Source organism: Nipponia nippon, unplaced genomic scaffold (assembly GCF_047370975.1).
Source record: "Nipponia nippon isolate SJK-2023a ecotype South Korea unplaced genomic scaffold, ASM4737097v1 scaffold_10, whole genome shotgun sequence".
Lineage (NCBI taxonomy): Eukaryota > Metazoa > Chordata > Aves > Pelecaniformes > Threskiornithidae > Nipponia > Nipponia nippon.
The window spans coordinates 27,961,096-27,974,542 of NW_028262291.1; the positions used below are offsets into that span (position 1 = coordinate 27,961,096).

At 43.2% G+C, this 13,447-nt stretch overlaps 1 protein-coding gene across 15 annotated transcripts in view; it reads left to right on the top strand.

Moving 5' to 3' along the window:
* Positions 1-13,447, top strand: part of AMBRA1 (autophagy and beclin 1 regulator 1) — a 141,499-nt gene that overhangs the window by 103,279 nt on the left and 24,773 nt on the right. For all 15 annotated transcript variants that reach the window (XR_015701910.1, XM_087746171.1, XM_087746170.1 and 12 more), the window contains one exon: positions 10,164-10,303. Coding sequence is in view for 14 of the 15 variants with exons in the window: in XM_087746171.1 (XP_087602297.1) it covers positions 10,164-10,303 (140 nt within the window). In the remaining variant the exon portion in view is untranslated. The remainder of the gene's footprint in view (positions 1-10,163; positions 10,304-13,447) is intronic.

Consider the following 13,447-nt stretch of genomic DNA (forward strand, 5'->3'; position numbering starts at 1 on the left):
GGACACATCCCGCTGAAGCGGTCGGTCAGTAGCCTGGATGGAACAGAATACGTGTACACTCCCATTGTAAACAGACGGAGAATTCCAAATACTGGAGGAAGAAGGGCCTGAAGCAGAAAGGCACATGGAGTTTTAGCACAGAGCCAAGCTTTTTTCCAGCGTATTAACTCTTAAGGACAATGCACAGAATATGTGAGAAAATGCACAATTTTATTGAGTGCTCTTGTCTTCTGAGCTTCTTGCAGGTGTCAGTAGAACGTATGCAGCGTGGTCTGCAAAGGTCACTGCCACACCTCGTGGACTCACTGGATGAGCTGTGAATGCTCCTGCAGCCATAAGTAAAGGGGCTTTAAGCCTGAGAGCAAGTGGCTGGGCTCATGTGCTTCACTGGGGTGCAAGTTAGTTTTGTCAGAACCCGTGATATTGTGAAAAGAAGATTTATTAGGAGAATATCTGGAGATGGGTTACTGTAACATGTTACCTCCAGTGGAAAAGTTCATGTGAACTATCATACTTCTGAAAACAGGAGTAGTTTGCAAGAAAGAGTACCAACCTTTTGCTGTGTTATTGGAAAAGCATGCTTATTAGTGTGGTCCCTCGTGTCTCCTTTTGAGAGAGATTTTGACATCTTCAGGTCGACAGGGGGAGCTTCTGACAACTCTTGAGTAGAACTGCAAATAATACATTCAATTACTGCCCAAAGAAATGTTTCACTCTTGGCAGAAGTTGAACCAGGTAGGTGTTTCTTAGACAACCAAAAGTCCAAGCAGAGTCACAGACTGCGTGTACTTGTTGATAGTAGGAAGAGGGAATGGGGACAGAACCCTTTTCTGACTGATATGGGAAATCCCTCCTTTTAATATGAAGTAGAGCATAATATTCTGGTTGAGGCCAAATAGTTTTATATGTTATGTGTGTCAGCAGGTTCTGGAAGATATCTTTAGAGGAACAGAGCACATCCAAAACCCATGTTGGTAAGCACTGCTTATGTAGGGTGCTGTAAGAAAGAGCTGTCTGTATTCAGCACCATTGGAAAATGCAACGCCACCTTGGTCTTGCAGATGGCATGAAGATTTGCACAGATGTGCACATTTGACTATAGATGCACGAATGGTATGTTGTAAGTTAGTTGAATTGCTATCTTGACCAATTCACCCATGTCTGCATGAAGGCTGCTGAGACAGAAGTTACAAGAAACTAAAAACTTAAAACTCATTAGGATCCCTTCATAAAATATTGTGTTAATATCTCACGTGGTGGTTAAACATGGGAGCAGTGTCAGTTTTAGCAAACTGGTATGAAGAAAAGGCAAATGACATCCCTTCAGGATGTTTTTACTTCACGGGATGTGAAGCTGAGAGCCAAGACCTTTTGTTTAATATGGGGTCCAGTATTAGGAGTGCTGAGCCCTTCCAGTTAAGGTAAGGCCTCGAGCCCATTTGCCCCACAGTAGCTACTGTTAACTTTGGTGCAGTTGGGTACATAGTTTTAACTAGATAGAAAAAACTATGTCAAAGATGGTTCTGCATCTGAGATTATTTGTGTGTAGTCATCTTGCCCAAGTCAGGTAAGGGGAAGGAAGCCAAGGTGAATTATTACCAGATTTGCACTAAACTGGCCATGAGCTGAGAAGAGGTTTGCAATTTCATGAGGATTTTTTTTTTCGGTACTTCTTCCTACCATCTTTTTTGAATTAAATTTAAGCCAACTCTTTCCTCGAGTATTTATTCCTTCCAGACGTGTAGGCAGCTGGTTGACAGCCTCTTTTCACCTAGATGAGGGTGCATGTAGCTCTGTCATCAACATATTGTTGACACTTGATCTTGTATGCCTTTCTATTGAGGCACAGCAGACGGAGAGTGGGGTGGAATGGCAGCTGTGCACGAATCCTTTGCTCTTGTCATTAGATCTTTAACATATTGTAGACTTTGCTGCTACAGTCTCAGCATGACATTTAATGGGGAATTCACAGGTACTGCTTTTGGTTTGCAGTCTGAGTTAAGGGCAAAAATGAAGAAGCTTGTCATTCCTCTTGCCATAAAAGTGACCGTATTTTTATTAAATTGTTCCAGCATTGAGAGCTGTCAGTGACTTTTGCAAGAGATAGCAATAGCTGGGGGCACAGTCCTGTTTGCACAGTTCAGTTCACTTGTGCATCTGCACTGAATTTATACGTATCTATCTTCTGTCACGCTAACACCCCCTTTGGCATTCCTGTTTCTCTCCTTTCATCTGTTCCAACCACGTGCATGCACAATTGAAAGGACAATTGTTTTGTTTAGCAATTTCTTGCTTACTCAGCCCTAGGTTTCAGATCCGGGGTTGGACCAGTCCCCTAAAGGGCTTTTTGGAGGTATTACCCTAGTTTTGCAGCCTTTAGGAGATGAGTAGTAAATTAATGAGCCACTTCACTGCAAGTGTGTTTATTTTCCTGAGTGAGAGCTTTGTTACCTGAGATGATCCATTTCTTCATAAGGCCTAGTTCTTTTTAATGTTTTGAAGTTTCCCACTAGTTATTTTAAAGCTCTTTCTCATGTAGTAGTTGCATGGCAGGCTTGTGAGATAAAGTACCAGCTGATAATGCCGAGAGCTAGCCTAAAGAAAGAAAGGGTTAGGTGTGCTGTAATGAGACTTCTCCTGATTTGGAAGATGAGCAATAAATTATGTGATCAAGTATAGTCAGGAAAAACCAACAATGTCTTAGCTTTGCATAAAGTTTCTCAGTCCATCCAACAGAAACTTCTGGTGCTGTCCTGTTTTAGGAATTAAATCAAGTATCCTCAGTTAAGGTTTCAGTTGTTGCTGAAGAATTAAGGGTTAGTTCTCATTTACTTCACTGTGGCTCAGAAAGCAAAGCTAGGATTTTCTGCACTGACAACAGGTGAGCAGAAAGAGATTTGTTGTATTGGTAAAGACTGAAGAAGAATTTCATATATGGTCCTATTGCATCTGGGGAAGATAAATGGAGTTGAAAGAAATTTTATTTGTGCAGAGCATTAAATGATAAGATCCATTTGAGGGTAAGACTGACAAATCCAAAAAGATAAGTGCATTATTTTTTGCTTCTTCCATTTTAACAGAGAAGATCTAATGGAAAGACGTGTATGTTGTTGGCAGGAATCAGCCGTGGGGGAGGGGTTGAGAGCAGCATAGATCAGCCTGCCTAATAAAAAGAGACTGGGAGCAAAGAAGCAATTCTTTTCCCCTGTCTGATCATGGGAAATGCATCCCTTTTTCTTTGCATCTGTCTATACATACAGAAAGAAGACTCCTTCCAAACAAAGGGGAGACTTGCCTTGTTTCAAAATACTGATGTACATTGTCTTACGAATAAATGTATTGAGCCATCGGTCAATTATCCCAAGGAGTGTTTGTTTTGCTTTGGAAGGCCCCCTGCTTTAGACAAGCTAGACTTGAATTCTGCTGCAGAGGGCTCTGGCGCTTGTGGCAGTGCAAGGCATAAGCCTGAATTTCAGTAGCTTTTGTGAAATTCATAAATAGAAGTCAGAGGAAAGAATATAATCTAAGCAGAAAAGGGATAGTGTTATTTATTAAGGAGATCAGGTTAGGATGTCTTATTATGCTTCTGGACCTTGAAAAGCCACAGACTTATTTAAACTAATTGGCAGCATTATAGAAGTCAGTGATGCAGGTGGCTTCCTGGCAGGTAAGCAAAGGACATATAGTGCTTTCAGTAGAGTGGTAGATGCTTCATAACAGCTTATCTGATATCCTGGTTTCAGAGGTAAACTAGTTAACACATTGACATAAAAAAAAAATAAATAAGGTGAGATCCTTCAGTGGCAACACCCTATTTTGATGAGGAAGGCAAAAAAAAGATAATGAATTTATTTGGGGGCTGTTCAGTCTCAGTAAGGTGCTTGCAATCAAAAAAGATGAAGTGAAACTTCTGAAACTTCAAGTTCTTGTTCAACGTCAGATTGTGGAGCAGAAGATGAAGGGCAGATGGGGAAATGCAAAATGGGTGCAGCTGTAGTTGGACTGCTGTTGGTTTTGCTCTGCTTACGACTTCGTCCTGTTGCTGCACCTCATCTGCTGCTCTGCAAATACAAGTGTACTTTGTAGTTTTCTGCATTTTTTTGAATGCTCTTTGGGTAGTTTCATACTGTACGTAGGCTTTGCTTTGAGGTGTGCTTTCAGTGAACTTAATATTGTGGATTGGCTGTGCTTTTAGGGCTGCATCTGTATTACATAGTTCACGTAGCTTAGTTTGTTAAAGTGTATTACAAAGTGAGGTACCTGCACTGGCCAGAAGCTCTAGTACAGTTGCAACTACATTGGCAAAGCTGTGCAGCCTCCACAATTATTTTGGTGGTATAACCTGTATCCATAGGAAGAGCACTTTGTTTACCACCATAAACTTTAGATCTGTGCCAGCACAAGATATAAATGTTGGCTGCCAGTACAGCTATACGTATCCTGCAGAGCTCAGCACTCCTTTCTGAAGCACTTTTCTCTGCAATCCAGGTCAGAGTGGTCATGAAGCTGTGTATTTTACCAGTCCTCCCAGTAAGAGGTTTCTATTGGGTTTAGCGCATTAGATGTTTCTCTTCCTTGTGTGTTTTCATGGTCAGTCAGCCTCTGGTGACAGCATCGATTCAGTTGAAAATTAATAATTAAATTTTAGGCTGGTGCCTGATAAACCCACCTGGTCTGCTTCAGCCTTTCCTCTCCCTTTACCTGTCAGGATGGAGCTTCACGGATGACAAGATTTCCCCATGTAAACAAGGGAACAGCTGTACCCCCTCCCCACACAGTCTTTATCAAGGCTGATCTAACAGCCTGGCTTACTGCTTGGGCTAAGCAAAGGCAATGGCTTGAAATTTATTGGCATCTTGAAAGGCGATGCATCTAGTCAAGAGCAGGAATGTCTCCACTGAATTTAAAAAGATAAAAAACAAGAGTTCCTGCTGAGTTTCCCTGCCCGCTTGTGCCAGCTTTCTCTTCTCCTCCAGCTTCAAAACATGTTTTTTTCTTTCTTGAGTGCCAGAGAGGAGAAGAAAGGTCCCACTCTGCCAAACAAGTAGTGTTCAGCACTCCTCTGCCTTCCATTGCTCTCCTTAGAGGTGGGAAGGCCTTGAGCGAGGAGACGGCTGTGCAGGATGACGTGGTGCCTCCGCTTTGGCCAGGCATGGTGCTGCTCGGAGCGGGCGAGCGGTGCAGCACCCTTGCCAACTGGCAGCAGTAGCACAGGCTTGGGGCAGCCTGCTGCTACTCTGATGAGTGACAGGATCCTGGCGATTGCCCTGTCCAGCTTTTTAATGTTACCACACCCCAGAAATTCAGGGGAAAGGTGGAATTTGAAGAGCGTTATTAAATAGCAGCAGCTTCCCTGGGACAGAGCTGGAGGGGAAGAAACACTAGGTCAATAACTAGGGCTTTGCAGAGCAGAGGCTTTTATGAAAAAGTTTTCTTATCCCTTCAGGGCAGGTACAAATTAACTGTCTAGCTCTGTGCTTGTGTGTTGTGCCCCGGGCCCCCTTCTTCCCACTTAAGTACAGCAGCTTGACGGTGAGGAAGAGATCATCGGGAAAGATCCCTTGAGGCTGTTGATTGTCATGCAGCCTCTCCTGGCTCTCTGCCATAAGTAAATATTTAGTTTAATACCTAAGCGGTGGCTGTGACAGGTGCTACAGTACTGATGTGCAAGCACTGACAAGTTGGAGGGGGAGCAGCAGCAGTGGACTTGAGATGGCCTTTGCACTCCACATGCAGCTTGTTTGCAGAACACTTTGGGGGGCCTATTTTTTTCTTTTCCTCATGCCTTAACAGCCCTGCTTTCTCTGAGCCATCTTCTCCCCTGCTGAATTCAGTGTTGAAGAAGTGGCTGTGAAGTGATGAAATGATCTTTAGGGAGTTCAGTAGATGATGTACGTGCCCACCCCTGTTCAGGGAGGATGGAAGAAGCACACCAAAGAGATAAGTAGTCGCTTCTAGTGCGGTCTTTGAAAATAAAGAAGTGCAGATATAAAGTACTCAACCAAATCTTTCCCCACACTTCATGGTTACAGGGATGTAGAATGGAAGCAACCAGCTGTTTCTTTAGTGAGTATTGCTTTCCCTTTGTATGAGAGTCACCTTTTGTGTGGAGGCTTAGCTACCTAGACAGTTTTAGTATGTCTAGAGGAATACTTTTTATCTTCCTGATATCAGGAAGATATTTATCCCCTGAACTCAAGAGGAGAGATGGAGTCCCTGAAATAACAGAATACTTCTGGAATCTCCTGTGAAGTGTGGGGAGATCACCAGAGACAGCGTTTTCTACAAACTTAAGCACAGGTCCAGCAGCTGTTCTGTGTAATCTCGCTGGCTTGTGTGGCCCTAAAGGGAAGGGGTAGGACCTTTCTTGCCTACTGAAATGACATTTATATGTTTATGTTGTTGCCAAGAAGAGAACAGCTTGCTATACTTAGGTTGCCTGTTTGGGCTTAAGCTTCCATAGGGATGTTCTGAAGCTCCCACTCCTCAGACTTCACAGTGTTTATAGTTAGAGAAACATACCATTCAAAATTCTGTTTCAGAACAGCATCTGGAAACAAATGCAACTGCCAACTTCATAAAATGCTGAATCGCCACATCTAATGGTGTGGCTATGTATTACTGAATTACTAGTGTAGTGATGCTAGGAGCAAGTTTGACATTGCTTATGGTGGAGAGCCTGGAAACTTTCTGTGACTGCTGGCAGTGATTATGGGGCTGATAAAGTGTGATGCAATATGATATCTGTCCTAAATGAAAATGCCACCCTATTAAAAATAAACTCTCCGGAGGCTGTGACAGAGTATGGTGGGCACCTTAAAGATTAGTGGACTTTTACAACAGTGATTCTAAACTGGTTCCTGAACCCTCGGCCATCAACATGGCTGTTACACGTGGCCTGCAAGTAGTCTGTGGACCAGCCCTAATGAAAGGGAACTGGTGAATTATCAACTTCATGCATTTGTATTGCTAGTTTTAAAAGTGTTTGAGGGTTGGCAGCAATCTCTTGACCTAGAAGCTGGAGAATCGTGTTAGTGTAGGTTTCCTGTAATAACTTGAATATTATTCCTAGAAGTTGAGAAGTACAAAGCATGGACAATCCCACTGGCAAAGAGGTGTGGTCACTCTGTGGTATGTTTTCAGGCTGGCTGCTTTGGTTGAAATATCTCAGTAACTTTATAAGATTTAGCAATGGAAACAAAAAGACCAAAAAAAAAAAAAAATCTGAAAGGAATTAGCTGTGATCTATGGAGAATAATGCTGCCTGGCAGGTTTCTGACCTTCTTTGAAGAGAGGGACCTGCCGATGTTGAAGGAACTTCAGGTTTTTTTCCACTCTGTGGATAGAGTAGGGGGTCTTGCTAATGGATGCAATTGCAACAGCCAGTCTGTATGACTGCATCAGATTGATTAGCTGGGTTCTGGTTACTGCTGCGAGTGGTGATTATGCCAGTACAGCTGCTTTCTCTTTTTATGTACTAATTACCACACGCACAGATGTCATCACCCTTAACACTGCATGGAGTTGTCCCATTAGCGTGGGAGTGGGAAGCAGCAGGGGAGGGGAGCTCTTCGGCGTGACAAGCTGTTTAGAAGTGAATGGAGTGGAGTGATGAAGCAACTATTCTTACGCAGAATTTTTAAGCCATCTTGTCTTTGAGATTCTGCCCTCAGCCAACATTTTTGCAGGTTGTCAGAACCAGACCCATGTCCTTGGCAGCACTTTCCATGGGGTGCTATTTACTGCAAAGCACCTGGATGCTGAGCTGTAGCTAGCAAGTCTGGCCCCTTGACATGGCTGGTTGCAGAGCCTGTGGGACAGCAACTGTGCAAACTGACCTGCCGGTGGCGGAGAGCTTGCGGCTGTCCCAGGAAGGCAGCTTCTCTAGCTGTGATACCTTGCAAAGGCATTCTCAGAAGAGAAACCGTTTGTTTCAGAGTTGCCAAAGAAGGATGTGATGGAAAACCCTTGCAGTTCTTGAGAGATTTGGAATGCTTATTTTATGAATTTATGCTCCCAGCTCTGGCAGACCCCCTCCCTTTCCCCTCCTTCCTCCTCCTCCTCCTCAAAATCCAGTCTCCCCATCTCAGAGTGTACCATAATCTCCATGGTAACAGGTGTTACCATCGTACATCTGATTTTTTTTCCCCTCTTCTTTTTCTCCTCCTGCCCCCCCCCACCCCCTAGCAAGCAAGGCGGGAAGGGAACGGGGCAGACAGGACAGAGATGGCTAAGAGCTAGATAAAACCCTAAGGGCCTGTTCCTTCCATCCAAACACTGAGCTTCTTTGAATACACTAACTGCTGAGTGATAGCGAGGATGAAGAGTGACCAGCTTTTATCATACAGAGAAGTCCTTAAGGACATTTTCTCCTCTAATGTGGCTTCCTTAGAGGAGAGGTTAAATGTGTTACTGATGACGGGGAAATAATGTAGCTATATTGTTTTGCTCTGACTTACTTTGTTTGCATTACGATGGTCAAGATGAAGGTCCTGGGTACTAGCTATTGGAGGGCATACAGTTAAGTGGTCTCTGCCTCAGACTTCTCAAGTTAAATTGTCAACCAGACAAGATGTGGGGTGGGCAGTAGAGCTACGAAGAAAAACAGATGTGTAAGCTGTCATCCTGAGCCCCAGTTTGTTATGCTAGCTGATGAGTCCCACCCTAATGAATTTTAATTATTACTTCAGGCCACCTCAGCAGTGCAGCAGCGGTGGATCTGCATTCCCATCTACCTTTATCCTTTTGTTCCAGCACATCCTTATTCCCTTCCCTGCTTCCTGGTCCAGCACCATCCCTTTTCTGAGGAGTCTGGAAGAAAGGTTTTGTGATGGATGGATGGTTGCCCACCAGAAAATCTAATGAAAACATATCTTTCACCTGGGACTTACCCCATTGAAAATCTAGATTTGAAGTCTGTGTTACCTGCAGTGATTGCAGGTTTAAATCCTAGGTAAATTTCTGCAGAAATTCTGTTAATGGTTTGGACTGGGAAATGCAGTCTTCGGTCCTACCCTTCTGAAGCCGTGATGGAATGTGCTCTGATGGCCCAGTCCACTGAAGCAGCTTGTCTCTGTCTATTCCTGGTAGCCAAACCGGCTCACTACCCCTCTTTCCGCTTCCTATGCCTCTGTTTTTATGATCTACATGTGTCATATTTTCTGGCTAAATGGGGTGTTGTCAGTATACCCAATTCTGGTTGCTGGATGGCAGGGTGCAGGAAAGCATTGTGCTGTACAAAAGACGTTAGCTTCTTGGAGTAGAAGGAGAGTATCTGCATAGGTATAATCTGTTCTGCTTCGTCGTTCTTGCTTTGCAAGCTCATACGCTTCAGAAACCAAGCTAGTGTGGACCAGAAAGCAGAGCTTGCTTGCAGGTCCTTCGTGTGGACAGGGTTTTCATTCACCTGCATTAATGCAGCATTTGGGAAGCACTGGCTTGCAGCTGTGCTAACTACCTGCAGTCCTAGCAGCTCTTCAGCTTCTTACCTTACTGCAGGTAAAATGGATGGTGTTGGAAGGGGACCTGAACTGAGGGATTTGTTACTTGCGTACTTGTGTTATTCTCATATTCTCTGGATTTTGATTTTCCTTTGTGCACTGTTGGTGTGGGGGTTGGTCAAACTCTGAAACATTTTCAGGAGGCTGTTTAAATGTTTAAAAAAGGAGAGAGTTGTATATTATTTTTGCATAAAGTTTGGTTTGCTTATTAGAAACAATAAACTTTTGATGCTGAAAGCCCATGTACTTGCCAGTTTCCTGTTCCACCCTAGTGAGTTAAGAGGAGAGGTGAAGGCCAGAAGAGTCCTAGTTGTCCTGCTTTCTAATGACTATACCACTTGTCCCCATCACTTTGTTTAATTAGTTTGAATAGAAGGACTGTGCAGCCCAGTGAGTGACATGCAGATTCTCCTGGGGTCAGAATTGCTTCTGCTCCGCAGCTGTGTGCCAGTCAGTCTATTAAACACTTAGGGGCACATGTATCTGCGTTTGTAGCAGCTGCTTACTCTCACTGCTGGATTAGTGGTTTCTTGCAACATCCTGTGAAGTGACAAGTCTCCTTGGCCAGCTGCACTGCTGCAGGGAGACTGAACATTTGTTTGAGCCTCCTTGGCTCGCCTGCCTTTTATTGTCCTGTCAAGTAACCTCCTGTTATTTTTTCAGAGAGTTTTCAATGTTTTGTACCCAATGCCTGCTGACCAGAGAAGACACGTCAGCATAAACTCTGCTCGCTGGCTGCCTGAGCCCGGCCTGGGATTGGCATATGGCACCAATAAAGGGGACCTGGTGATTTGCCGACCAGAGTAAGTGATTGCTTTACATGGAGTTATAACTGCTTTGTCTATTCTGTTCTTAGGACAGTGGGGATAAAATGGCTTTTCACTGCCTGGGGCATTGTGCTTGAGGGACCCAAAAAACCCAACTCCTAGTACTCCTTTTGGACTGCCACAGTGTTTACCCAAGTCTCTTACAATCACTGTTTGTTTTGCTGATAATAAACTTGTGAGGCTGTTTGAAGTGCATCTCATTAGCTCATTTTTTTTCCCTTATCTTTGTAGGCTTTCTGGATCCTTTATTTCATGTGTGTCTAGTGCAGTATCTTTCAGTCTCTCTGGATTTATGGATTTCTACAACTTTCCAACGAGAACAGCAAATTTAAGCTGTTAGTGATATGCTTGCTTTCCTCAGCTTTCAGGGACCCCTTGGAGTCCGCCAACCAGGTTGAAAGCTGCTGACCTAGACTTACCAAGTACTTGTTACAGTATTCAAGCGTGAGATTCTATGAACTGCCAAGATTTTTGTCATGATTATGAGCAAGCCAGTGAATTGTTTTGGTCCTCACTTGAAAGCCAAATGATGTGATGTGTAGACTTTAACTCTCTTATTTATACAGTGCTGTGAAGGGTGTAACTGACCCTTTGTAAACCTGCAATTAAACACAAGCTAATTTAGATGTCGTGTGACACAGATGATGACTGAGCATCTGAGTGGTGAAACATGTATTGCTTTCAGTGTTCTTGGGGAGCCTCTGCACCGTACTTTGTTGAGACCCTTTTCTCCATTGTGTTGCCCAAGTGCTTCTTTTGGAGCAGTGTTTCTTTTATGCTGCACAAACACTTCAGGGATTTCTCTGCTTCAGTTATTTCCTGGTACTAAACTACCTTGGTATTCTTCTGGGTTGTGCTTCACATGTTGAAGCTCCTTGTAACTTAAAAGCTGGCAGCTAGAAACGTGCAGCACTGCTGGTGATCTTACCACATGCATGTGGACTCCATCTTCCGTGCATGAGATCAGGCACGTGGTGCTTGAGGAGTCATATGGTCAGTGTAGAACCGCTATCTTAAGTCAGAATAAATATATACAGTTGCAATAGTGACTAATTCAGTACAGCATTCTGGTGAAATCTGTGGTTGGAATTCAGATTGGGCCAATTTCAGTAGTACAGAATGCCAGCACTCTTCAAACAGCCCTCTTGTTCTCTTGAACATAATCTTTCATCAAGGCCTTATTTATACATGAAGTTCTACAAGATATTATTATGGAATAAGCTATAATCACTCTCCTTGAGGATAAGTGGCTTTCTTCAAGAATAGTTGCTGTACTTTCTAAGCAGAAGAATTATTCAGGAATAATGGTTCTCTTCTCAAACTGTAGAGAGTTTTTCTAAGTTATTTTCAGTATAGAGAAGTGATAATATCTAGTCTACTGATTATGGCTGATGAGATGGACTTAGACAAGAACGCAGGGAAATGAAGTCTCCCTGATGGTGGATGCTTTGATTGAATGCTGCAGAGTCAAGCTTGGTCTGGATGTCCTGGCTTGCCACACCCCACATTAGGTATCTATTCTGGTGCTTGCAGTAGCCCCAAGCTAAGTAGTGTGTCTCTTCTTGGCACCTCACTAATTAAAGACATAACAGGAACACTTTCATGGTATGTTATGGAAGCACTGTCAGTCCTTCTGCAGCATCTCTGTGAAACCTTCTCAGCTCACCATGTTGCTAGGGCACTCTTCTATCTCCTTACTTCTATCCCAGCAACCATCATGCACAATTGCAACAAAAATAAACTTTTTGTATATGAACATGAAACAAAGTGGCTGTAGAGGGGGGAGATTTATTGGTGGTTTGACAGAAATGCTTCAACAGGTTTCCTGCTGGTGGATTGGAGTGACTGATGCTTCTGGGGATTATTGCAGACCTCACGTGGACTGGTGGGTTCTTTTTGGAGCAGGACACCTGATATGTTCTGTTCTCAGCTGCACCATTTTGTAGACCAACAACAGCCAGAGTGACTTAAAAACCTCTGCATGAAGGTGTAGATATTCACCGAGCTGAATAATTTGCATTGAGGCTCTAACATCAGAACACATGAATGAGTGAGGCTCTATCAGAGCAGAAGTGGCTTGTGACTGTGGTGTCCGCCCCAGATCTACTTGGAAGATGCACAGAGAAAGGAAAAATCCCGACATGTAGATGCCATCTCAGTAGTTCTTGGCTTAATAGACTTGGTTTGAGGTTGGCATATCTATTGACTCTAACTTGAGAAGTGAGGGAGAAAGCTGAAAAATATTTGTGTAGTTTCCATATGCAGTAATGCAGAGGAAGAGAAATATTAAAAAGAGGATTCGGCAATTGATAGAGTACTATATGGGGGATAGCCCAGCAAACAGCAGGGATCAAGAAAACACTGTACTGCTGAAAACACCCCCACTGTTCTCATTTGGCAAAGAAAACTGGTCAGTAGCAAACAACTGAGGTGGTTATAATTCCGAGTCTTTATTCCCATGTACAATGGAGGCATTTGAAGCCAAGTACTGGAGGGATCACATAAACAGGTTGGAATAGCAACTGTGCCTCAAATACAGGATTTGAAAAGCACGTGCTTAGGGAAAATTAGATGAGTAGACTGTAAATACAATTTGACCAAAAAAAAAAAAAGCATAACTTGAAGCTCCCTGGGCTCATAATGAGAGGCTATGCAAGTAGTTCTTCCAGAGTTCTAAAGAAACAGTAATTAAAATCAAATGTTTTGGGCTACGTTGCTAAGTTGGGTAGCACTGATGGCAGTTTTTCTTGCAAATGGAAATGGGGAAGGTCAGGTTATGTTGGCAATCCATAACATGAACTCAGTGCACAGATTTATGGGGTAAGTTTTGAAGGAAAGGAAAATTAAAACCATGGAAAGCAGGATTGAATGCATTGTGATTTGACTAAGGTAGAGTATAGCAGGTTGGATACCTGTCCTTGAGAATTTTATGTATTTATTTTTAATTAAAGGGTCAACTAAGGTCTTGCTCCAGGTCTAATACCTCTGCGTTTTAGTAAGGCAGTTCCCATGTTGGAACTGCAATAAATCTGGTTAATTTGTAAAGAATTAGGATTAGAACAAGATCTGGTAAAGAGCAGGTGAAGGCCTGGCTAAAGGAAAGAATACAATATGATTGAG